Source organism: Oenanthe melanoleuca, chromosome 2 (assembly GCF_029582105.1).
Source record: "Oenanthe melanoleuca isolate GR-GAL-2019-014 chromosome 2, OMel1.0, whole genome shotgun sequence".
Lineage (NCBI taxonomy): Eukaryota > Metazoa > Chordata > Aves > Passeriformes > Muscicapidae > Oenanthe > Oenanthe melanoleuca.
In genome coordinates this window covers 60,401,452-60,426,950 of record NC_079335.1, presented here as the reverse complement: position 1 = coordinate 60,426,950, position 25,499 = coordinate 60,401,452, and the positions used below count along the sequence as shown (strand labels likewise).

The following is a 25,499-nucleotide window of genomic DNA, read 5'->3' as shown; positions in this document are numbered from 1 at the left end:
AAACACGGAGGGCCTCTGTTCCTTCTCTCCGCTAGAACATCCTTCACCGTGTCTGCATCACTGAGAAAAACGCTCCGACGCCTGCGGTCTGGTTCTGTCGTTTATTTTCTCTCGCATACAGCTATACAGCAACAGCTACAGTGACCATATATAAACGTGCTTTAAATTAAAAAACAACAAAAAACAAACAATCCATTAAAACATCTTTTTCTTCCTGCTCGTGGAAAACAGAACGACCCAGTTTTTCCACAGAGATGTTAACTGCACTGGCGTCTCAGATCAGGCAGCAGGAGAGCCTCTGAATTCCATTTCAGCCTCTGAATTCCGTTTCAGCCTTTGAATTCCCCTTCCGCCCGGGCTGTGTTTTCTATCAGGATAAAACAGTTGCATTCTCACAACACACGTGGCATCACAATTAGGCACAAAGGATGCAGAGAAACCGCACCAGCACCTGATCCCCACAGGGCAGGCAGCGGAGAGCTTGAGAACCTCCACACCTCTGCTCTGACTCTTGCTGCCCAAAGTAACACACACCTCTTCTGTGCAAATACAGGCAAAAACCATTAGAATATGTTACAGAAAAAAACTCAAAACATAATTGATTCCAGCACCGTTTCCCTAAGCTGTTTACCTGCATCTAGCACAGGCACTAAAGGCAGCTGTAACATCAAAACAATTAAGGTATGTACCATTATTAAGCTACAGATGGATACACAAAGCAGACACTTGCATTTATTTTCAAGAGTAGCCAGGCACATTAATAACTGCTGCAGAAAAAAACAAAAAACAAAAAAACCAACCAAACAAAAAAACAACAAAAAAAAAAAGGGGCTGCTTAGAGCCTCTGTCCCACCAGTTTGCCAAACCATAAGTATTTCCAACAGGAGTACATTGCAACAGATGCAGGTTCTACTTCATAAGGCTGACAAAGAGAAAATAAAACAAAACAAACCAGCCCAAAACAAACAAAACAACCAACCTTTTGTCATCCTGCTGATACAAATCTACAGCAAGTTTTAGTCTGTAGCCTTGTCAGTTATCAGTTTTGACAGTTACCTGTCATGGACATTTCTTCATCAATGACTGAAGAGCACTGAATGGGTGGAATATGCTTGTGTACAGGACAGAACCATTTCTGCCCACCTGCCCACTGCATGAAAGGCAGTTCAATCCCTTATTCTTAAATTGGCAATGTTTTTTGATATGTGGATATTTTAATGTCAGTTGAGTACACTGAAAGCCAGCCAAGAACCCACTGGAAACACTGAAATTTGTAGATTTATCTCCATCATTTAGTCATTGATCTTAAAACCTTTCGAGCAACAGTAGGCTACCTGCCCACTTCCTGTGTCATATCCAGACAAGAGAAGTCCACCTGAACTGGCAGCTATTATGGCTGTAGGCTAACAGAAACCATCAGTGAAAAATTAAAGGCAAACTGAGCTCATCCAAGTCTGAAATCCCCCAGGACTACAGAGATGACGGATTTCTGTAGCAGACAGGATTGCAGTGCAGAAGGTGGAAGCCCCATGGGCTGAAGTGCACTGCATTTATGGAACTTTCCCACATCATGGGTAAAACACTGTGCCCAAGCCCTAAAAAGCCTGCTAGGACACAGGGATGCATTAGGAGAGCTGAAGGAAGTACACCTTTGTAACCCCTGGCTTCAAAGGAGGCGCAGAACAGGATTTCATCAGTGTGAGCAGAAAAGTAAATATCAATCTTGCTAACCTGAGGAAAGGCTGAAGGAGAAGAAGCTAATAGTCCAGTGATTGCAAAAACTCCTGTGGTACCCATTTCTCAACTCCTAAAACCCTCAAACCTCTCAATTGAAAACATCTATTTTCTGAGGTGATAGAATGGTTCCCGGCTTCCATTGTATGACAAGCCAACAAACTGTTTTAACCTGTCATACACAATATTATCAAACATTTCTCTTGTTGTTCAAGCTTTTTATTCAGCTGATGATTTGAAGCAGTGGATGAGAAATAGGTTCTAATTATTTTATTTCTGGGACTTTTAAAGCTAGCTAGTAAGACAGCATAATTCTGTTATTTATTCATAATTAAACAACTTTGACATGTTCACCTTCCCTGCAAATGCAGAATTCATTTTGCTATTGTTTTTTTCAACCTTATTCCTTCAGTGACATTCAGGGTGGTTAAACATATTAAGACTGTAGGCTTAAATGACATATTTCAGTATACACTTTTTATCCTTAACACACTGCTAGATATGCTACCAAGGATTTTTTTTTATTATTATTTCTTGCAAAAAAATATAGCACAGGTTGTGTGCACTGAACTAGAAGTAGGCAGCTCTCCCACACAGCTCATTTTCCTAAAGTAAATCAAGACTTAACTTCAGGAAGCTGTTGTAGGAAATGACTGTTTATCTAAGCCTGTAGCACTCCTCCCTCCTGATATCAAACAGGCTTTGTCACTTCAGGCAGTGTAAATGCTGAACAGTAAGTACAGCACTGCTTTTAAAGTCTTTTTGATGGAATTCACATATCTTAAAGCTTTGGCAGTTTAAGAGCTGGGCTTTAATTGCTGATTTGAGAAATCAGTGAAGAGCTCATATCAGAAGGGATGAAACAAGTTAAACATTTGATGTAAACACTTAGAACGTGGTTTTACATTGATTTGTTTGGAGTAGAAACCAACTGGAATAAGACACAGGAATCCACAAGCTACTGAGAGAACCAGCACCACAAGGACGGAATGGACTTCTCTGCCTTTCCATATAAACCAGGTGGATGCAGAAGAGATGAGTTTTTACCAATAAACACATGCTAACAAGACACATTACAAGACATGTAATGGTTGTCTTACTTTGCTCACTGTGCTTTGTATCCACTGATTTTAATTATGCTAAAATAAAAACCACTTTTATTTTACCTCTTTAAACCAAAAAAAAAAACACTGAAGTAAAAAACATTACATATAATTACATACAGTAAATAAATTCAGTAAAAAAAAACCAAACTAACCCCCCCCCCCCAGACATTACAAATAATATAGATTTGGCCATGTTTTACTAAGTACCACTTTCCACAGTACCACAAGCAATGCTAAATCCCAAGTAAAAAACCACAATTAAAAACAAACAAACAAACAAATAAACCCCCAAAAACCCCCAAACTTTACAGTGTTTCTTTCTATCAGGCAAGGAGGGAGGGAAGTACAGGAAGTCAAAGCACACCAATAAAAAAATCTAGTCTATATTAAACGTACCTTTCCAATAAGGAAATTTGTAGAAAAAAACCCACCCCTACCACTTATAATTTAACACCAAGGTGTCCTCCTGGCAACCAGGATTACAAGTTTATGCTGAATACAATCTTGTGTTCAAATACTGATATAAGCAGCATTATCCCAAAACCCAGAAGAATCCCAGCATTCTGTAACAGGAAGTATCCCCACCGGCTGCATCCATGGTCACTGGCATCATTGTGGAGCATTTCAGGTACCTAAGTAAACAAGAAAGTGTTAAATGCCTTCAAAACAAACAGCTGCTTCAAATCACTAATTCTTAAGCCATGTTATACAAAATTCAAATAGGTTTAGGCACTTACCATATCCACAAGAGCCACATACATGAACAAGCCAGCAGTAAGTGCAAATATCCACATTGAAACATTGTCTGCATAATGACCAATAAGGATCCCAGTTGCCATACCAAGATAAGCCAGCATTGCTGACAGAGCGTTATAAAGCACAGCTTGCTTGACAGTCATGCCAGCTTTTAGCAGGACAGCAAAATCTCCTGTAACAGGAAAAAAAAAAACAAGTTTTCATCCTCGGGTAAGCACTGCAGTGTTGCCTTATTTACAGTTCTCTTACTTAAAGGATTACTAATCTACTTTTATGCTGTTGTTTGCCTTACTTTTTCCTTCATATGAGGGATAGAAACTCAGACGGTGCACATGAACAACACAGCAGCAAATACTCTAAGTTTATAATTTTTAAGTCTACGAATTTTTGAAAGAAGCAGCTTTTTGCTGAATCACAGAACATCCTGACTTGCAAAGGACCCACAAGGATCATCAAGTCTAACTCTGGCCCTGCACAGGACTGCCCCAATATCACACCATGTGCCTGAGAGTGTCATCTCCTTGAACGCTCAGCCTTGGTGCTGTGACCACTCCCCTGGGAGCTGTTCCAGTGCCCAGACACCCTCTGAGTGAAGAACCTTTTCCCAATATCCAACCTATACCTCCCTGACACAACTTCAGGCCATTCCCCTGGGTCCTGTCATAGGACAGAAGTGGTCAGTGCCTGCCCTTTGTCTTCCCCTCATGAGAAAGCTGTAGAGTGCAGTGAGGTCTCCCCTCAGTCTCCTCCAGGCAGAACAGACCAAGTGAGCTTGTTCACCCCTCAAAAGGCTTCCCCTCAAGGCCCTCCACCATCTTTGTACCCCTCCTTTGGATAGTCTCTAATAGCTTCATATCCTCAAGCAGTTTGAATTTAAACCACCACTGTAAAATGCTGCAGTACCTGATATGCCCGAGTGTTCCTAAAATAAAATATTCCCACTCAATTACATATTCAATTTATTATCCTGTAATCATTCTTTGTACTTTTAATCTGTGTTATAAATTTAAAATAATTTCTTTATTAATTTCTGTAAATGATCCTTAACATCTTATTTTTACTTGAAGGAATGATAGACCACCAGCCAGAAACAGATTTTCTGCAATTCAGAACATATTTTTTCTAAACCAGAGTAATATAAGCTTGTTATTTGAAAATAAAATGGATTCTTTGTAAGCTATCTCCAGTTAAAGTAAACAAAAGTGATTTTCAAAGCTGATTTGAGTAATTTGCTACAACAGCTTTTCCTACAAGCTACTGCAATTAAGATGAACTGGCATAATAAAAACATTGCTTAGCATTAACAACAATACAATTTTATTCCAGGCTAACCTCAACTAGTCCCCTTTGTTTCAATTTTCCTATGTCACTTCATGTCCTCTGGTAAAGAAGGTATCTCCTATCAAGTTTTCTGTTCTGATTAAAAAAGTATGATTTAAATGTTAAAAGATTTTTCTTATTTCTAAAACCAACAGAACAGCTGAATTTAAAATTATCCAGTTCATAAGATGAATTCACTTCTTATATCTGAATTAACAACATTCAGTACATGTAATTAATACAAGTTCCACGATTAGTATGAACAAGAGTCAATTCCTCCCAGCCCATAAAATCAGGTATGTTTTCTCCACAATAATGTATTTCTGTATAAAATTACTGTACAAATATATCAAACTGTTTATATAGAGAGAGTTTAATATTTACACATACTGGTTTGTAAGCTCCATTAAATGAAGCTGAATGTTCTCCCCTCTGGGGAATGAAACCTTAAAAAAAGGGAAAGCAAATTCTTTCTTCATTCTATACCCCAAGTATGACTGTGGCCATGACAGCTAAGAAATAAACACCAATTGCATATCCAAAATGACTTGACAACTGGAAAGACCAGCTTCATCTTGAGTTCAACTAAGCACATCCACCCTGTTCTCACCAGCTGCCCTTCAAAAGGGCCAAATACTGAACTCATATTGTAAGACACGACAATAATCTCTCACGGGAGTGCACACGAATTTAAATCGCTTGGGCTTGAAAGACAAACTGTTTCCAGAAAGATTTCTAAGTCATTTCAAGTTTAATTTAGAGCTACAGCAGTTCTTTGCGAGACTTAATGAAAAAGCAGCAAATGTTATGCAGAAAGTACTTTGACTAAAGTACTTTGACTAATCGTGACCTTCTTTTTAGCAGCACAAGCACAAGAATAAAATTAAGGAGAGATGTGAGAAAAGCAAATTCTGTCACGCATTCTCCTGCAATTCACAACTTATGTTACATACAAGGAGAATAAAAACTACAACTAGACAGAAAAACTGTAACTGCAAGAGACAGTTTTAAGCAAAGTAGCTGAAATATTTAGATTTTTAAACTGTTAATTCAATTAAGAAATGGTTAAACAGTCTAAATAAATCAGAAGCATCCTTGAATAGACAATGTGACACAGATGAAATTTTCTGATCAAATTTTATTCCCCCACATGCACCTCTAAGTATATACACATGCAGCATATGGAAATGCTGGGGTCTTACCTAGCTCATGAGGTAATTCATGGCAAAATACAGCCACAGAAGTGCTTAAACCACTAGAAAACCCTTCAGTAAAGGCTGCTCCTATGAAAAGACAGGGAAAAAAAGCAAACAAAACATTACTACATATTCAGACGTCAAGTGCAGAAGCATTAATGAACATGCTTGTTTCATATCAGGACATATATTTCACTCAAATTTTTCTTTGTGCAAGCATTTAAACTTTAACTGAACAGTTGTTTATGATTCTTAAGTTGCAAAATTCTTCAGAATCTTGCTATTAAAATAAACCACACTTCACTATCTTATTTCTGAACTAAGCCAAACACATTCCAACAACACAACCCTTCCCAAAAAATGCAAAAAATGGAAATACCATCCAAAAATACGTGGGGTTTTTTTTTAAGATACAAAGAGAACAAAGCAGCTCAACTGCAACTGAGAGTCAGATACTTTAAGAAAGGTAAGACAACAATAATAGAAGCTGTGAAATCAACAGTGAGAGATAACTTCTAAGCAGCTTACTTTTAAATAAATACCACAGCAGCTTGCTTTCAAGTGGAGAAAAAAAGCCCCAAAACCACAGAAACCCCTTAAACTAGTTCAACAGTCCTCATTTTTCCCATCTTCTCTGCTCCTCCCATTCTTTGCCATTTTTCTTGCTTGGCAGGAGCTCAGGAGGACGCAGTACACTGCAGGGCTGCAGAGCTGCACCACAGCTCACACATGGCATGTCAGGTCCCCAGCTGCATGGAGAGCCTCTCTCCAAGGATGTAGAGCCACATCCAGCTTCCTCTTCAGCTGCTACCAGGAGCCTGCCAGCAAACAAGATGCTGCCAACAAGCAGTGAAGGAGGCACTAAGCCACGTCACAGTGGCTGGCACACAAGGGACCCAGGAGTACTGTTCCCATAGGAAGCATTACAATGGCAATGACTCCACTGGAGACAATCCCTTCTTTTCACTGGGGAAACTACATGCTGACCTAACTCTTGAGGGGGACAAGGCTATCCAGGTCTTCAAGTGCAAGAAATGACGGATGCTCCTCCCTGAAGTGATGACAGCAGCAGGAACATTATGTCTGGGATGTGTGCTGTGGCATCCAGGCAAGAGGATGCAGGACGTGGTGAGCAGGCACCTTTGGATGAGTGGTAAGAAACAGGATCAAGAGGGTCTTCAGAAGAGGTTCTACAGAGGCAAAAGCCCAAGCCCATCAGACTAAAGAGGAAGGCAAGACCAAAGTAGCACTGGAACAGGAAACAAACTCTGAGATGAGTAACATTTGAAAATAGTGAAGTCTGGCAACAGGAAGAACCTTCTGTTCCCACTGCAGCTACTGATCTGAAGAACATGGTCATGACCTTGGCAGCAGTGAGAGGATAAATGAGTCCTGCCTTGCCCAGCAGTTCAGTACATCAGATAAGAAGTACAAAAAGAAAAGAAAGATTATTTTTTTTTAGTGATAGGAGATTCCCTCCCATGCAGGGCAAAGACAGACCTGCTGACCTGTTGCCCAGGAAAGTCCATGGGTTGCCCAGAGCCTGCTTGAATGATGCTGTGGAGACACCACCAAAGTTTGTCTGGCCTGTCATGGATAGATACAAACTGCCTACAGGGACAGAATACAATTCACTATGGGGGTTTTTTTGCAACCTCCATAAAGGGATCCCTTGACCACAGAGAGCTCCAGTATAAAAGTACGTGTGAACTGTGGTTCTATGTGTCTACTCAGCCCTTGGTCAATCAGAACAACACTAAGGAATAAGATTACCAATCATCTAACCAAGGAAAGGTGGTGGATAAGCCCACAGGACATCACCATTCACACACAGTCTTCAGCTGTGGAGGTAACAGTACTGGGCACACAAACCAGGATGTTCCTTAATTGTATTGGTAATTGTTTCCTACTACAGATGACACAAAAGTGAGCCAGAATTAGCATTGTCAATTGACCTGCTGCTCAAAAACAAGGAAACACCGACGACAAATACAAAAAAAAATTACTTCTTTGTGAGCATGAGGTAACTGAGTTCAGGACACAGGAGGATGCTGGAAGAGGAAGAAACAAAATTAGGACTCTAGGATTTTACGAAGCAGACTTTGATTTATTTAAGGAACTGCAGTGTAGAATACCCTGGGAGTCAGTCAAAAGGGATGTGCCCAAAAGGGGTGAGCAGTTTGTAAAGCACAGAGATGCACAAACAAACAAGCCTGTTTGTGCAGGAGCACTTGTAGAAGATGTGCCCAGATAAGCAGTGTGTCCTAATAATTTAAGATTCAAAAAAGAAGCACACAAGAAATAGGAACAAAGACTGGCAACAAGGAAGCTAAAAGCAGTGGAACAAAAGGGAGGAAGAGCAAAGCCCAGCTTGATCTAAAACTAACAAGACTCCAAGGATAATAAGAAACAGTTCCATAAGAATGTTAGCTGAGAAACAGAGTTCATTAAAAATGTGGGTCTGTTGATAGATGAGGAAGTGAAATAAGCAGTATACATAACAAGAAGCAAAGCACCAGCACAGCCTTCATCTCAATCTTTGTCAACAAAGCTAGATTCCAGCTCCTTACCACAAAGAAAGAGACATCAAAACCACAGAAGCAGCAGTTCAGAAAAATGCAGAAAAAACGAAATGCTCAGGTGCATCCCAGGATGGAGCTCACCTGAGGATACTGACAGAGTTACCAGTGTGACTAAAAAGCTGCTGTCAATCGTGTGGAAAACCACGGCTATAGAAAGCCCCATTGGAACTCTGGGGAAAGCATAACATTATTCCCATCTTTAAGAAAGGCAAAGAACAGGACTCAGGAGTGTTTAGTGTCATTCAGTTCCTGAAAAGATCATATGGAATATCCTCTTAAAATCCCTTTCCAAAAGCTGCATCAAGCTTGAGGAGATAATTGACCACACAGATGGTGAATATAACAGAACTTTAGTAGGATTTCTGACTCCTATAGCAGTCTTATCTGGGATAATAGGGCTGATGGCTGGTAAGAAGTAGAGCTCACCAGGACAAAAACTGCAACCCATTTTCTTCAGTATCTTCACTAATGATCTGGATAAAATAGATTGCACCAACAGCGAATTTAGGGGAAAGCAAGAGAAAGTAAGGGCTGAGGTGACAGACCAAGCACTAGAGCTTTAGACAAGATCATGGCAAACTTAATTCTTATGAAGTTCAGAGGACAAGTAAGAAGTAATCAAAGTACAAGCTTAAATATCAAGAATATCGCTTTTTATTTTTTCATTGCTAAAAAGAAGTCCTGAAATGTTAACAAACTAAAGATGAAATTAATATATCTGGCATTATCCCCTCTCAAGATGCTGATTTATCTTAAAATATACTTTTAAGACACGACTTTTCTCAAAAGCTAAAGAAAAAAATATGTATATGCAAGACTAGTGTAAAAATAGTGTTCTGCATTTTACTTATTTAATTGTAATTACACATAGAAGTTCAAATCACAGATGATCCTTTTGCACAAATGAGTCAGATGCAACAGCCTTAATAAAAAAATAATCACTTTCAAATCTTGCTCCTACATAATTAGCACAACAGATTTGAGGAGAAAAGTAACCGACAGAACTTATGAATAACAAATCACATGAAGTAAATGAACTTAAATGAAGGGTTATGCTGGCTAAAGCTATCTTTACAGAAGCGTTCACATCTTCTTTAAAATATAGATGAACTACTACACAAGTAGTATTGGCATTTTTACAACACCATCAAATTGATGTTTTCCCATAATACTTTTAAGCACATAGAGAACTGAAAAGAAACCCATATTTCCATTAGCCTGAACAAGCTACACAGCAGGACTTCTGAAAGCTATTGCTCTCACTTGTTCAATAAGCCTTTATTAACCTCTCATACTTTTCCCTTCATAACTATAAAGTCATAGCTCCTTCCCAAATCTCCCTAATGCCAAGAGGTAATTGATTCTGTGTCATTTGTATGCAAATCTTCCTTCTACCACATTTTTCACTACTGATCTGCTCAAAAATTTACATTTCATGCTTCAACTTCCATCAAAAACGAGATTAAATCAGAAAGTCTCTTTTCACATACAGTCTGAATTGACTGAATCTGAACAACTGCAAATATTGCTGTGCGAAAATAGTTATTATTTGGTTTCCTCTTCAAACAAGAATGAATTTTTTCCTACAATAAAATTTACAGAAAGACTGACACTGCTGAACTGCCTCCAGTATGGTAAACAGCCTTGAAATGAATCCAATACCTGTAAAGATTAGTCTTAAATACAATAGTCAAGATCAGGAAAGATTAGCTTAAGTACTGAAGATTATTGATTAGACTTCACTTTCTGTAACTTACGTTAACCTTTTAAATTCAATATACCTGTCGTCTAGTTCTCCTTCCAGGAAAAACATGAGAGAGTTCCCAAATCTGACCTCCCAGACAGAAGTCCAAAACAAAATATTCAATCTACTATATTTGGGATGAAGAAATATTTTCACTGAAACATTATCAAAAAAAGACTGAGCAACTACAAGCATTAAGGGAAAAATCGGCGAAGGAACTAAACAGGAACAAAAAGATAAATGCTTTGTTTACAAGTAAAATAACTGTTTATACCTGTTCAAATTTTTTTTAAGTGGACTACTATGCTCAGCTCTAGGTTTTGAGGTTTTGAGTATATTAGGACCACAGTTTCAGAAAACAAATTCAGGCTAAAACAGATTGAAACTAGGGCCTCATCTCCCTACCCATCAGTGCTCTGGAGGAACACTGATGTGTAACCAGTACAGGCAGGCAGGCAGATAGGCCAAGTACAGCAGCTGACCTTGCTGCATCACAAAAGAAGATGAAAGAGAAAAAGAAGTAAAAAAGCCAATGATACCAGTGGCCTGACTGAATTGAAAAAACCACAATTACTTTGTATGTGACGAAAAAGACAAGCTTGTCCTAAAAACAATTAAAATTTTAAAAACTGCTGAGTACCTGCAGGCACTGAAATAGAAATTCAATCTTAAATATTTTTTATAAGCCTAGGTACAGTTTTGGAAAATGTTAGCTTTAACTCTTCAAAAGCAGGAAATGAAGCCCAGTTCATATATTTTCTAAAGAAACACAGCTGCAAACATATAATTTCTCTTTCATACATCACTTACCTCCAGGCTGTTAAGCTGGAAATTTTTCTTACTCATTAAGATGATGCTCTCAGAAAAAAGTTTAAGCTTCAAAGACCCTCTGCTAATTAGCTAAACCCTTACAGAAGTAAGAGACAGCTAGAAGACTTCACTGCCCTCACATCCAAGAAAGCTGCAGCTCTGAAGTTAGCACTTACCAATCGCCAGTCCATCACTAAAATTGTGTAGTCCATCTCCCATGATCACCATCCACGCCAGAGTTGCTATCCCCGCGTCCTTCAGCTCTTCGCGCGAGTAGCGCTGACTGTGGCTGTGGGGATGATGGTTCTGATGGTGATGGTGGTGCAGGATGTGATGGTAGTCATGGTGGTGGTGACTTAGATGATCTGTCTGTCCTAGAGTATCGTGCAAGTGAGAGTGGCATTTGTTTCTACAGCCCCTGGACACATATTCATTGTCAACCTCCTCTTGATGAGAATGAGCTATCATCACTTCTTCTTCCTCTTGTACAGTTGGCTGCTGAGAAATGAAGGTTGATGGATCTTGAGAATCCACTCCTAGATAGCCTTCGGGCCCTGTTACAAAAAGCCAGAGTACAATGTCACACATTTTCAAAATAACCTAAGAAGCAAAGACACAATAAACAGTTTGACTGTGGGAAGTGTAAAGAAGTTTAGAGACTGATAATCCTATGTCTTGAATGAGAAGATTTTCTTGAAACGTTTCCACAACTTATTTAGGTTTCAGAGATAATTCCCAATAGCTCAAAATAAGGAAAACTTTTAGTTTCTGCTCCTACTGCTGAAGCAGCCCTTACATTATGGCAACAAATGCTTCCCAAAAGGCAAAAAACCTTTTCATCTAAGACTCACTGCAATTTAAACACAAGAGCAAAAGGCTCCAAGTCCCAGTTTCACAGCATGAAAACTGTTAGTTCAATTGCTTCAGAAAAAAACAAGTATCTGAAAAGCATGTGCCATTTAGTTATCTCAGCTGAAGAAAAAGGATACAGAAAAAGATCATGTTATAAATAATTTTGGAAACTCCTATATTTCAAAACAAATACAGGCACTTGAGTTTAACACCTGAAAAATAAACACTAAAAAACTAAGTCATCAATACAGATCAAGAAATATCCTCATATAAACATTACTGACATACCACAGTTGGTTCAGCAGTCCAAAGAGAAGTGCAGAAGTCAGTAGGTTCAGCTGTACTGCAACTTTCACAGAATTTCAACTTCTGCTGCTAAATCCAGAATTAAAAGGCTTAAAGTTCCAAAACTGTGAAATCACTACTTCTAACCCACTGATCCTTTCCAAATGAAAGCAGCAAATAGACCTAGTGCTCTACATACCAGCAGACAGGTTTTGTTTTGAAAATAATACAAATATGAGTGATCCAACCAACAGAAAGGAGCAGATCTAAGAGCTGCCATCAATCAGGTGTTTTTTAAACAGTGCTGCCTAAAAGTAAAAACTGTGTGACATTAATGAGACTTACGATCATCCGTATCCAACTTTTCTTCATTTGCCGAAAACTTCTTACTTTCTCCATCATCTTCGTTTTTTTTCTTATTCCAAAAGAAAATACTGCAGTTATGAATATTTTACTTGTTTTTCAGGTTATACATGAACAACATTATATTCATAACATTTATGCAGCCTGCACAGAAAGAGGACAATATGGAAGCCATATATAGAGTGCAGAAGAGGAATATTAGAAAAGTACAGAAGTAAAATTACAAAGGTTCTTCAGACTCCGTAGGAGGGGAGAAAAAATAAAATTAAACAAAAAAAGACCACAAGCAAACCAACCTACACATATAAATGCCCTACATTTTTCACAAGAAATAAGCAGAAGGTTTTCATCTGAGAAACAAAACACATCAAATGGTGAGTAATTTATTCCACTAGTTCTTTTCTATCATAATGTCAATGTGTTTTTTAATAATGTACAGAAGGAAAACCAAGTAAAATCTCTCCTCCTTGCTCACTAAAGTCAGTATCACAACAATTTATAATCAGTGACTCAGTATCTAGGAGGGCATAATTAGTCTAACAGGAAATCCATTCCTTGTGGCTGGGAGGAGACAAAATTCTTGCTTTGCTTCAAACTGTTCATGTTCTTTCCTGTCAAACAAATTTAACTAGAGATAGGGAAATCTCACAGTTAGTTCAGCTTCAGTACAAACCACACCAACACAACCTCCCATGATCAAAGAGCATACATGGCATCTGCCGTGCAACTGCTGCCTTAATGACCAATTTAACATGAAAACTAAACAGAGATTATTAGTCTTTGAGGTAGCCTAGCAATTAGCTGTTTTTAAAGCAAGTAATTAGTATTTACTAGCTTTCTTTAAGCAAGGCTTAGGATTGGCTGGAACCAGATGACCTTTAAGACACCTTCCAACTCAAACCACTCTATAATTCTATTGTATCACCAACTTCTGCGTAATCTTACTGAGTCAAGTTTGATATCATTCTTTATTTCTGGCTACACTAGTTACACTGTTACCAGTACTGGCAAATTACCAACAATAATGACCTGCCAAAATTCAGTTATTTACCTTACACATAAAAACCAGCATAACAATCTGAGAGCTGCATATTTTGGGGGAGAGACAGGAAAGCTCCAAGAGGCTTGATGGACTGTGTTTCCTCATGGAATGCTATTCCATAATGTCACTTTCTACAACATACTTGGATGCTTATTTATGTAAGCACTTACTGCCAACCCTTACCTGTCTGTGCAAGTGCCCTCCTCAACAGCAGTGCAATAGCTGCACAATGCAAACTTATTGCATCCAGGATTGGAATTAAAATAGTAATAAAACCAGTTCAGATAGCTATAAATGTCTCAAGATGTCAGAAGGAAGTCAGTAATGAAGTGAGTTCTTAAATCACTCTGTTAAAACTAAAGATGCAACTGGACATTTGCTTATTAAACAATTCACTGCACTGTCAAAGCCTGTACTATATTATCTGGTTGTGGAAATAACAAAGAGTCCTTAATAAAAGGATCACACAAGAAGGTTATCACATACTTTAGAAGCGTGTATCCCTAATAAAAATGAAATTCTATCATTAATCCAGTCAGTCATTGCTATTAAATTGAAAGATATATGATATTCATGGAAGATTTTTTAATAAGTGTTTCCAGAAATGGGTATGTAATACAACAGAGCTTCAAAGTAATAGTCTCCCTACCTTTTTCTTCTTGTCTTTAAACTGCTTTATTAAAGTGATCAAATGCTCCACTAGAAACATGAAGTACAAGCCTCCAAGTGCTGTAAGTCCTTTCCATGTAGAATCCAGGTAAGCACTCTCCTCTGTACTTTGAAAAACAAGATGCTTGTACATAGAGCCTTTTTGATCAAGCACAGGCTTTTCGTGGTGATGATGATGGTTTCCATGAGACTAAGGGGGGAACAAAAAAGGGGAAAGTCATTATATTCAGAAGAACTGTAATGTAAGAAACAAAGGAAGTACTTTTCCCATCTTTTTCCTCATGTCTGGACTCCAGAGTTGACAATTTTCACAGGGCAGATGCTCTGCTTAGAGACTCCAACAATTACAAAGGAATCTGTTGATTGCAAATTTATTGATAAGAAGAAACATTGCAAGGACTGAGAACAGGCCTGGCACTGGCCCACACACTGAAGCTGCACAGACACAGCTTAATCCAAGGTGTACAGCTGCCCCCACACAAACTCCTGACACTACCAAATAAACCACATTTTAAGCAGTGGTCACAGCCAGCACATCAGTTAGCTTCCCATCTAAGACAATTCATAGATGCCAAAAAACTTTTGCTACAAGAAAGTTGGCTGTAATTTCTTTCTTTAAAGAAAGTCTGACATTTTTTCTCTCCTTACTGGATACTGGTGTGTTCAGAAATAAAAATCCTTTTTGCACACCTCATTCACATGTGTTTTGATTTACATAACCTCCACAAAAAAATGCAAAATTAACTGAAAGGGAAAAGAACCATCTGGTGGATTACAGGCAGGACTGGGAAACCACAGAATCTGAAGTCACTTTTATCAGTTTTATTTGAAAGCTGGAACAAGTTACTTTTGAGAGGGGAGGAGGGGGAGAATATCTGTTTAAGCCTTCAAGAAAGGCAGAAATTTAGCAATCATATTTCCTTTTCATTGTCCCTATTACATAACAGCAATTTCAAAATCTATCAAGTAGTATTTTCCCCAGGACTTCAGAAATGATAGATTCTGGTAAAAAAAAAAAAAGAAAATCATAATAGGTAAGCCATCAACATAAGTGGCTTGTGACAAAAAATAGTTGACTATTCATTTCACATTTAAAGTGTTCAGTGAGCAATTTCCACTATCTCTAAAGTCCATTAAACTAGGGAAACAAAAAATGGGGGGCAGCACTGCAATAAACCACAAAGAAAATTTATGCAAAATTCTTGTATTCAAGGAACAATAAAGGGACGTGGCAGCACATATGACTAAGAACAGGAAATAGAGTGGGATAATGCTATGAAGCTCTTGAACTTTTAAAGACTGTGAAATGAATAACACAGATATTCCAAAAGGAAAGCCTTTCCACCAAACAACCTGCATAACAGGGTTGAGAAATGACTCATCAAATGGGTATGAACTAATAGGGCACTAATACATACAGCTGTCAAGTTCTCTGCTTTGAGATAATGAATGAAACAGTAATTAATACTCACGTGTGGAAGGAGGTGTAAGAAGGCATCTCCACTCAAGGTCCCCACAGCCAATGCCACAAGAAAACTCAGAAGAAATTTGAAAAATACTCGATTCATCAGTGGTACCAAAATAACACCCAGCAAGGAAAGAAAGCTGATGACAGAGATGGATATAAAGCCACCAATCCAAGCTGGCAAAACAAAAAAGGAACAATAAGTAACGGCTGTACATGATTTTGCTTGCTTAACATTTCTGTTATCAAACACACCTGATCATTCAATTAATCAAATGCTAACAAAAGGTATGCCACAAACAGATCTCTCTAATCTTGGTGAAGTGTCAAAAGAAAACAACACTTCTTACAACTATGAAATGGGTTCCTTGCATTCATAACTAACATAAACATTTTTCCATTAAGCTTCGATGTCACAGAGAAAACACAGCCTACCTATTTGCAGGGAGTAACTTTTTGGAGGAGTTTCAGCTTTTTCACTGGTAGCATGGACTATGCAGTATTTGCCATCGATCTGATTAATAAGAGCTGGACAGAGATAACTAAATTCTGTAGCAGTCAACAATACTTGAGTGCCTATTCCATGCGTCTGCATCAGTCTGGATGCATTGGAGCACTGTGGAAAGAGACATGTTGAGGATTAACCAGAACCAAAATACCACAATATATCTTAAAAGAACTGCACATCCCATCTCAGTTGAAATGCAGCAGCACCGCATGAAGGTGGCTACATCAGCACAACTCAAAAACTGATAACAAACCCTTTTAATAAAAAAATGTACTTCCACCCCAATCCTGCCCCAGCAGGCTGGTTTGGGAGTCTGGGTAGATGATGTGTGATTATTACTCATTCTCAGCACAAATGGGTCAGATGCTTGGATGTACAAACAGAAAAAGCTTAACACTTTTCAGTGAGTTTTAAAGGTCACCTAAAGAAACATTAACAAGGTCTAATATCTTCTTGTAGCAGTGACTGCTGTGGAACATCTTGTACTGAGCATGTTGTACATACACTCTCTTGAGTAAATAGCTCCCCACTGTACAACCTACACACAGTCTCAGTGGGTTTAAAGAACAGCAGTACTTCTGCTTCAGCAGGGCAGAACACAGCAACAACTTGTGAATTCAGCACCCATCACATGCCACACAACACCCACTCGGAATTACCTGGTATGGCCACAAACATTAAGATCCTGCTTGCTTTTTAAAGCCTTTAATAGAAAAGGATCTGACTGTTTAAGAAAAATGTCTACAACACAACTATTCTTTATCAGTGCTAATTTTATACTGTTTTAAAGTAACGCGTGACATTTTGCCACAATCTTTTTTAGAGTTGTTTTTTACATATAGTTGTCAGATGGGGAGGGGAAGGTGTTAGAGAAAGACAGTTCTACACTATCACAATGTGAGACAGCTTTGATAAGAATCACAGTACCTTAACTGAATTTTTTTACTTTCACTCCATTAATAGGAAAACAAGACAGACTCCTGATTTAAGGCAGAACTGCAAGTTTTAAACTGTACATATTTCTCAGGTTTAGTAAGAGTTTAATATTTAGTAACAGTTAAATATATAAATAATAAATGCATTAAAGCAAGTGTACATTTATTCTTAATTTTCCTTTAAGCTTGTGAACATAATACCATATTCCCTCAAAATGTTGAGCTCCAAGGAAAGTTGTTTTCATGTATTTGGCTATGAGTATTGTTGAACCTCAAAACTTGCAGATGGGTAAACAATAAGCACCTGAAAAGTAAGCCTGGTGGATCTGGATTCCTAAGAATACAACAGAACCGGCCTCACCTCCTGAGTGCTTTGTCTCTTCAGTTTAGAATAGAGGTTGCTCCCTCTCTCCAGTTCCTTCGGAGAAGCGTGCGATTCGTTGGCCTTGGTGGCACTGCGGCCGGCGGTGGCATTGGGTGCCCCAGGGCCAGCGGGCACGCCGAGAAGCGTCCTGCCGTCCCCGGGCTGCGCGCTCTGGGGCTCGGCGACGGCGGGCGCCGTGAGCTCGAGAGCCGCGCTCTTGCTGCGCACGAGGTTCTGCTGCCGCTCCACGCTCTCGGCCTTGTGGGGCTCCTTCCCGTGGCCGCTCCTGTGGGCTTTGCCAGCATCAGAGTCGTGGTTCGGACACGCAGCCTTCTCAGAGCTTTTACTCAATGAAACGTGATTATGATGAGAGTGATGATCATGGTCATGGTCGTGATGGTCGTGACTGTGGTCATGATGGTCGTGATTGTGGTCATGATCATGATCGTGATCATGATCGTGGCTCATTTTAATCCTTTTCATTTTATCTATACCTATGTTCTGTAGCAGCTTTCTAAACCCATCAATTGACAGAGAGTTGTTTTCTCCGTAACGATTAAAGAGTTCTTGAAGGTGCAACTTCTGTATTAGTCCTGCCAAGTCAGTATTAACACCCACTGTCTTTTCTGGAAAAGCTCTCTCTGATGTATGCACAACAGTAGCTGTCTCCACTCCATGATGGTAACTTTCACACAGCAGTATGGAAAACGATACAAGGAAAATAACTGATACCGTACTCTCCATTGCAGTTCCTTTTCAGTAGTAAAAATAATCTGGAAAAAGAGGAAAATTTAAATAGTTTGCATGAAACTGATCACGTTGTACTCTGTAACAAGCCATCATCATCTGCTTAAACAAAAAAAAACCACAACAAACAAAACCAAACACTGCTCGAAGTATTAATGCATCGAGAGATATTTAAATTTCTTACACATTCAGCACTTCTCCCAGATGCGCTGCCTCGGGCAAAAGAAGAAGCTGAATACCACAGTGAGGTCACTGGCCACAACACCTCCCCAGGTGCCAGCCTGCCTTTGTTCAGCTCTGCCCGAGTCACTGCTAACAGGGCAGAGAGCCCTCAAGGCTGCACCAACTAAGTTCTAGGTTCGAGTTTTCTTGCGCTTCAAAGAAGCCCTGTAATTTCTCCTTTAGCAATGAATAAGTCGTATAAATTACATGTTCCCGCTTAAAAACTGAAACTCCCAACCCTTCATCACTGGATTTCCCGCAGGTTTTGGCAAACCAGCTGGGCAAGTGTTTCCAGCGCTCCACAAAAATTTGGTTTTTATGTTGTCATTCTGTCTTTGTTTTAATATCAGTGTCGCACGGCTCCTTTCACTAGGCAGGCAGACTATTGCTGCGGACCAGATGCTCCCAAGTGTGAGCGTTTGTGTGCTTTATCCCATAAATACTCCAGCAGGACTGCGAATTAACTCCTATGGAGATTGCGCGCAGAGCTATGCTGCCTCAGCCCTTTTCCAGGGAGATACGGAGAACCTCCGTGTCCAAAAATATTAATTAGTCAGCCTGAAAAACCCCACACGCGGCTGGAAAGAGACGGCTGCGAGGGGACCTCGTTATTGTCCATAAGGATTGGAAGGAGGAGTGCCAAGAGGATCGATGCAAGTGGCGCAGAGAAATGGCACAGGAGGCAAAGAGCAGAAACTGATGCAGAGGGAGTAGCGCCGGAATGTGAGACAGAACATTTCTGTGCGGGTGACCGAGCACTGGAACAGGCTGTCCAGAGGGTGCGGAGCGTCCCTCGCTGCAGATAGCCAACACCGCCTGGCCGCAATCCCGTGCCACGTGCTCCGGGATGACCCTGCTGGAGCAGGGCGGCAGGACCAGACCCCCACCCTGCTCCCTCCCAGCCTGTCCCGCTCGGTGACTGCGACCCGCAGGAGCCGCCAGCGCCCACGGCCCCCGCCGCGACCCCGCACGGGCGGAGGGACCCCGGCGGCGGCGGGGCCCGGGCACGGCACACGGGAGGCCGCCGCGGGGAGAGGGGTGAGGAGGGGGAGGAAATAAGGCCGAGGTTACCTCTCCCGCCGCCGCCGGGCCGGGCAGAGCCGCACCGCCGCCGCTGCCCGCCCGCGCCGGCCGCGCCGCGCCCCTCGGCTTCCTTCCCTTCCCTTTCCTTTCCTGTTCCGGGTGCGGCGGCGGCGCGGCCGCTCCGCCCGCTCCCAGGGAGGCGGGGCCGCCTCACGTGCGGCCCGAGCGGCCTCGACGGCACCCGGAGCCACCACAGAGCCGCCCCGGAGCCACCCCCAGAGCCACCCCAGAGCCACCCCCAGAGCCACCCCCATAGCCGCCCCCAGAGCCGTCACCCCAGAGCCACCCCCGGAGCCGCCCTCAGAGCCACCCCCAGAGTCACCCCCGAGCCACCCCAGAGTCACCCACATAGCCGCCCCCAAAGCCGCCCCCAGAGCCACCCTAGAGCCACCCCCACAGCCGCTCCCACAGCCACCCCCGAGCCACCCCCAGAGCCACCTCCGAGCCACTCCCGGAGCCACCTCCGAGCCACTCCCGGAGCCACCCCCGGAGCCACCCCAGAGTCACCCCAGAGTGACCCCCAGAGCCACCCCCAGAGCCACCCCCAGAGTCACCCCAGAGTCACCCCAGAGCCACCCCCAGACCCATCCCCGGAGCCACCCCCAGAGTCACCCCCAGAGCCACCCCAGAGCCGCCGCCAGAGCCACCCCCGAGCCACCCCTGAGCCACCCCAGAGCCGCTCCGGAGCCGGCCAGGGTGTCCCGCCGCTCCTGTCCACGGCCAGGCTGCATCCCCAGGGCCTCCCTGCTTCAGAAAACACTGAAGTCTGGGTTTAGTGTTCCGTGGGAGGCGTGAATAACCCCAAAGAGTTAAAAGGATGAGAGTCAGAGGGGACTTGTCCTCCCAGAAAACACGAGTCATTCCGGGCTGGCAGCGGTGGTTTGGTGATGGCGCTGGGTGTGGCAGCATTCCTTGAAGCTTTGGAAAGGGTTTTGTACAAGGATTCCCAGTGTTAAAATGAGTACGTGTGAGGGCAAGCAAGGGCCGGAATCGGGCTTGTGAGCAAAGGGTAAATGGCCGGGGATTTGGGTTTCCACGGCATCCACGAGCCTTTGCAGTGAGCTCTGCTTGGTTAAACCTGTCATAATTAATGAAATGGCAGAAGAATCACTCTGTGCACGAGTGGGCAAAGAGACAGTAAGAAAGGACTGAGATCACCATGGAGAAAGGCTTGAAACTTGCTAAAACCACGTTGCTTTCTCCTGAAAAAAACTTACTGTATTTTTCAAATGTTGCTTTGCTGTGCCACTTAACTGGTCATGAGCCCTTCACCACTCTGAGTCCCAGGCACAGGCTCTCTTACACTTGCTGTTTCTTTCTCTGGCATTTCCAGAGCTTTTCTCTCTATCACCACATGATTAATATTGCTGGTGAAGTGAGTGCAGTTGTGTACCCGTGTACCAAATGCCTCTGGAATTTGGCCTCTCCCTGATCAGTTGCCAAGGTTTTTCAGCTTGCTGGAGTGTGAAAGCAGCACTGAATCCTGCCCTAGTATCTGACTTTACTGATGACTTCTGAATGTTATGACAGTGACTCAAACTTAACATCCAAGCCATTCTCAGCCATCTTTCTCCTGCTGCCTGCACTCCTGACAGTGCCACCTTGCTCACCAGTCAGGAGGTGACAGATGTCTCTTCTTTATGTCTAATACCTCCCACTCACTGACTGAATTAAACCTCTTTGTTCATGAGTTCAGCTGCCTGAAGGACAGAAGGGAAATATGTGTTGTGAACAACTCCAGAAAGAGAGAGCAACACATCAGAAGGTTATGGATTTGTTCCATGCACCTGCTTTTGAAGTATTGAAAAAAATTCTGAGTCATTCAACCCTATTCTTTTTCTTTTTTTTTTTCCCCCGAAGGAAGAGAGAGAGGCTATAAATGCAGGAGTGGGTGGGGTTGTTTATTTTTTTTTTTTGTTTAATGCTAATTCATTTTGTATGAACACCATTTACCATATGCCTTTGTATTATTTCAGTAACACTACATTTGTGCCTAAGATGCTAATGTTTCACATTTGTTTGTGGATTGTTTATTTTTTTTAATCTTTTGAAATTACAGCTGCTACATGATGCAGCCCTTTTTTCTAGCCTCATGAATGCGTGGACTGTCTTTCTTTCATTGTATCAAATCTGGAGTTTCCCCTCACATCTTGTCAAGGTCACCTAAGTATCAGAGCTTAGGTCGCACAGAACTGGTCTTCAGCACTCTCTATCTCTTTTATTTTATTTGAGTAGTTAACATGAATCAGCTGGGAAAAAAAAAAAAAAAAAATCCATTGCAGTAAAAACAATTCACCTAAACTGCTAATTTGCAGTAAAACTTGAGGTCACGTTTATTTTACCTGAACTGATCTCAGTATGCTTATGATATGGTAAAATTAAAGTACTTTAATAGTTTTTCCCCCATTCTGTTATTTAATGTTTTAGTCTGAATACATATCCAGCTGTGGGCTCTGGAGTTGTTGTGATTACATAAAACAAAGGTCTTGGTGACCCTTGTGGATGGCTTAATGAATGTATAAAAATCTCTCAGCCCGTGGACAAATGGGAAGCATTAATTGTAGAGTTGGTGGAGAGCAAACCAGGAAGCAGCTTGATTGCTGTCTTAGTCCATCATGGAACTGCATAACTATAGCCTGTAGCTCCAGCCCCCTGTTACAAAAAGGGTATGTTTGAAGTTGAAAAGATCATCTTTGCTGGGATTTTTTGTTTATTTGTTGTTTGTTTTCAGGAGGTGACAGCCTTTTCAGCATGGAAAATGGATGAGGAAGAAGGTGATGGAAGTAGAAAAGCTTGTAAAATAATACACGTTTAACTGGTGTGATTGGTGTTGCCCAAAAATTTCTTGATTGCTGTGCTGAGTGTGTGCCAGTGCAAATGCCTTAAGACTTACCACTTGAGAACCAGTAAGGAACTGCTGTTGGTGCAGTTCCAGTCTCTTAGGAAGGCTTTATCACAGCTGTGTTGTGTGAGCTCAACATTATGCACTTAATGAGGTGATGATAGGGTAGTGGGCCTGAGCATGATGCTGAGAACCACATTTCTGTGGTCCTTCTACCCCTAAAAGTTTCTTGAGATTTGGAAAGTTTTTAATTTCCTTGCCTTTTAACTTTTTATTGAGAACAGCTATGTGATTAGATGTATTAAATGCTTTATAAAATAAATGAAAACTCTGAAAGTTAAAAACTTTGGTGTTAAACGGCTAAGTTGTTACCGTACGAGTTCTGGACACTGAAACCTCACACAAAAGTCCCATATCTTTCTTTATCTTCAGTAATCCTTTAATTCTATTAACAACACTTCACAATTGTAAAGAAATCCCTGAATCAGGAATTCCTTGTTATTGTTCCAATAGGTTCCTCTTTTCAGTACTATGCTGAACGACAAGTTGGCAATTGCATATTTGATGTTATTGCATTCTTACTCCTAAAGATACATTTTAATGTAGCAATGCCCTTTGTTTGCATGTGCATTCTATGGTGGTTTTCAAAATCCTTAGAATTCTGTCTAGAAAAAAAAAATTGGTATTACTGGTTATGTCTCCCAAATGGCTACAGATATTCCTCAACCTACAAGCTGAGCTTTGGACGGGAGTGTTGGTTTGTTTTTTCGAGTGTTTTTTTAATTAGCATAAATACATAACAGAATTTCTTAAGTAAAGAAACATATATGAATATACAGCAGTACAGAATTCCTTATGTAAGAATCTCCACTACCTTCTCCTGTGCTCCTTGTCTTTCTTTAGTGGCTACTTCTCATGTCAACAAATTCTTTTCTGAAGACCTCTCTGAAACAGAGAGGTTTTAGCTGAAGAAATAATTATCTGGAAGCTTCACAGCAAGAGCACTGGATCCTTTTGTGTGCTGTGCTTAGCTGCACAGATGTCTGGGGAAGCACTAACTGGCAGGGTGGTGCTTTGACTTGTATCATGCATTTTCTTACAAATTGTGACTGTAGACATGACCTGTTTGCAAATAATTTCTGAAGAATAAGCCCTGAAATTATTGAAATAGGAAAGAATAGAAATAAAATATTGAAGTTATTCTATTTCCCTCTGCAGAGCGCCTTTTAGAGCGCCTTTAGCCTGATCTGTCAGTTATTGAAGTCTGTGGAAAAACTCCCTAAGGATTTGAGCATATGTCACAGACACTTATAAACGAAAAACTTTGCAGTTTGGGTCTGCTGTAATTTTTGTGTTCAGTAATTTTGATTATATTTTGTGTGTTTCAATGCTTACGATAAGTGTAGAATATCAGTATTGAAAATAATTCGTAAAGTGTTAAGCTGTGCCTGATAATGTGACAGTATAACACAGAAAAGTGTCTTGGCATAAGCTGTATGTGGGGTTATCAGAGGCTCATTGCCATGAGCACAGGGGAGCAATGACTTGAGGGGAAACTCCAGTCACTGGGTAAGCATGAGGGAAAAGCCCTGATCTGCATCTAGGACTGTCAAAGGAATAGGATTAGCCTTGGGACAAGTGTGAAATTTCCCAAACAAGTTTATGGAAGAAGCTGGCTGGATCACTACAGACATCACCCTGAAAGGGACATTGAAGTCATTATGGGCAGCAGGGAAAGAGATTCTTAGGATTGTGCAAGGTTTATTATAAAATGTTTAGGGGATGGACCAAGGTGGGTAAAAGGAGGATCAAGGCAATTTGAGAAGGGACAAAGATGAGAAGAAAGGGAAGAGGTGACAATAAGGGCCAATTGCAAGGCTGCTGATAAATAGTTGAATTTGCATGCTCTGCTGCTTTTCCAGCCTTGTTACTGAATTCCATTGGTAGCTTTGTGGATGAGGGTCTGTCTGTTCAGTGTGGATGGATAAGTGCATGCCAGTGGCTGGAGAGGACACCAGGAGTAACAGGGGTCCTTACTTGTGATACCAGCAGCTGGGAAGACAAATGTGTGCAGATGTGAGTGCCAGCAACTGCACAGGTGGGCATAAGTATGTCATAGGTGTCTATGTGTCTGAAGTGACAGCAACTGGAAAGACTGGAGTGTGTGCACATTGTGTGGGTGTGTACATTGGTGTGTGTAATTAATTACTAATGAACAGTAAGGTGGAGGTCCAAGCCAGCTGTTGGAAGGACCAATGGAATTAGGGGATGAGGCTGTGAGAGAGCCTGTGTGTACATGAGGCAAGTGTCAGGTTAGGGATTCAGAGCTGGGTATAGATTGACTAAGACCAGACAGAGCCACAGGGTGTGTGTCAGTGTGTGCATGTGTGCACATGCTCCAGTGGCTCTGGGAGCAGCACCCTCTGGGGCTACGGGCCTCAGGGGCTTTTATGTCCAGGTGCCAGCAACTGGAGACAGCAGAAGATCCTGCAGCCACTAACTAGACAGATGGAGTGTCTAAGAGCAGCTGCTGGAGGGATCTGTATTATATCCATGTATGCATTCCTTGCTCACAGCCTTTCATCCTAATCAGCCAGATGGGAGAACAGGATGTGGGTGCTGGTGCTGTTGGTGATTACGAGGGCTGTGTTTTGGTCTGTGTGTCTGTGTGACTGGCTCTCTGTGGGAGCTGTGTACCTCCACCTTTTCTTGAGAAAACCTGCTCAACCTCACTGCTGCAGGATCCAGGGCAGCAGCAGCCTGGCCTCTACTGGGTAGTGAGATTTGACAAACTCTAGGAATTATTGTTGTTTGGGTATTGTGGTGGCATTAGATCTCAGACTCAGAAAAGGCTGAGTTTTCAGGAAAAGAGTG

At 41.3% G+C, this 25,499-nt stretch overlaps 2 protein-coding genes across 2 annotated transcripts; one reads left to right on the top strand and one right to left on the bottom strand.

The window, feature by feature from the left end:
• Positions 1–87: 87 nt before the first annotated feature.
• On the bottom strand, positions 88–19,875 carry SLC39A6 (solute carrier family 39 member 6). Its single transcript, XM_056483252.1, has 10 exons — positions 19,772–19,875; positions 17,729–18,504; positions 16,360–16,540; positions 15,932–16,101; positions 14,440–14,649; positions 12,731–12,800; positions 11,425–11,802; positions 6,119–6,199; positions 3,578–3,768; positions 88–3,472 (listed from the first exon to the last, which is right to left on the bottom strand). The coding sequence occupies exons 2-10, from the start codon at positions 18,473–18,475 to the stop codon at positions 3,320–3,322; spliced, it is 2,181 nt and encodes a 726-aa protein (XP_056339227.1). The 5' UTR covers positions 18,476–18,504; positions 19,772–19,875; the 3' UTR covers positions 88–3,319.
• On the top strand, positions 19,352–20,559 carry LOC130248790 (proline-rich protein 2-like). The gene is made up of 3 exons (XM_056482808.1): positions 19,352–19,382; positions 19,503–19,738; positions 20,050–20,559. Exons 1-3 carry the CDS (start codon positions 19,352–19,354, stop codon positions 20,557–20,559), a joined length of 777 nt encoding a protein of 258 aa, XP_056338783.1.
• Positions 20,560–25,499: the final 4,940 nt, after the last annotated feature.

What these genes read in the sequence shown, in the direction of transcription:
- LOC130248790 (XM_056482808.1), top strand. Translation starts at nt 19,352, where the DNA reads ATGCAAGTGGCGCAGAGAAATGGCACAGGAG. An exon ending in GCAGAGAAATGGCACAGGAG is followed by an intron (nt 19,383 to 19,502) that starts GCAAAGAGCAGA and finishes CCCTCGCTGCAG; the next exon opens with ATAGCCAACACCGCCTGGCC. An exon ending in AGGCCGCCGCGGGGAGAGGG is followed by an intron (nt 19,739 to 20,049) that starts GTGAGGAGGGGG and finishes AGCCGCCCCCAG; the next exon opens with AGCCGTCACCCCAGAGCCAC.
- SLC39A6 (XM_056483252.1), bottom strand. Translation starts at nt 18,475, where the DNA reads ATGGAGAGTACGGTATCAGTTATTTTCCTTGTATCGTTTTCCATACTG. An exon ending in AGAGACAAAGCACTCAGGAG is followed by an intron (nt 16,541 to 17,728) that starts GTGAGGCCGGTT and finishes CTCTTTCCACAG; the next exon opens with TGCTCCAATGCATCCAGACT. An exon ending in AAGTTACTCCCTGCAAATAG is followed by an intron (nt 16,102 to 16,359) that starts GTAGGCTGTGTT and finishes TTGTTTTGCCAG; the next exon opens with CTTGGATTGGTGGCTTTATA.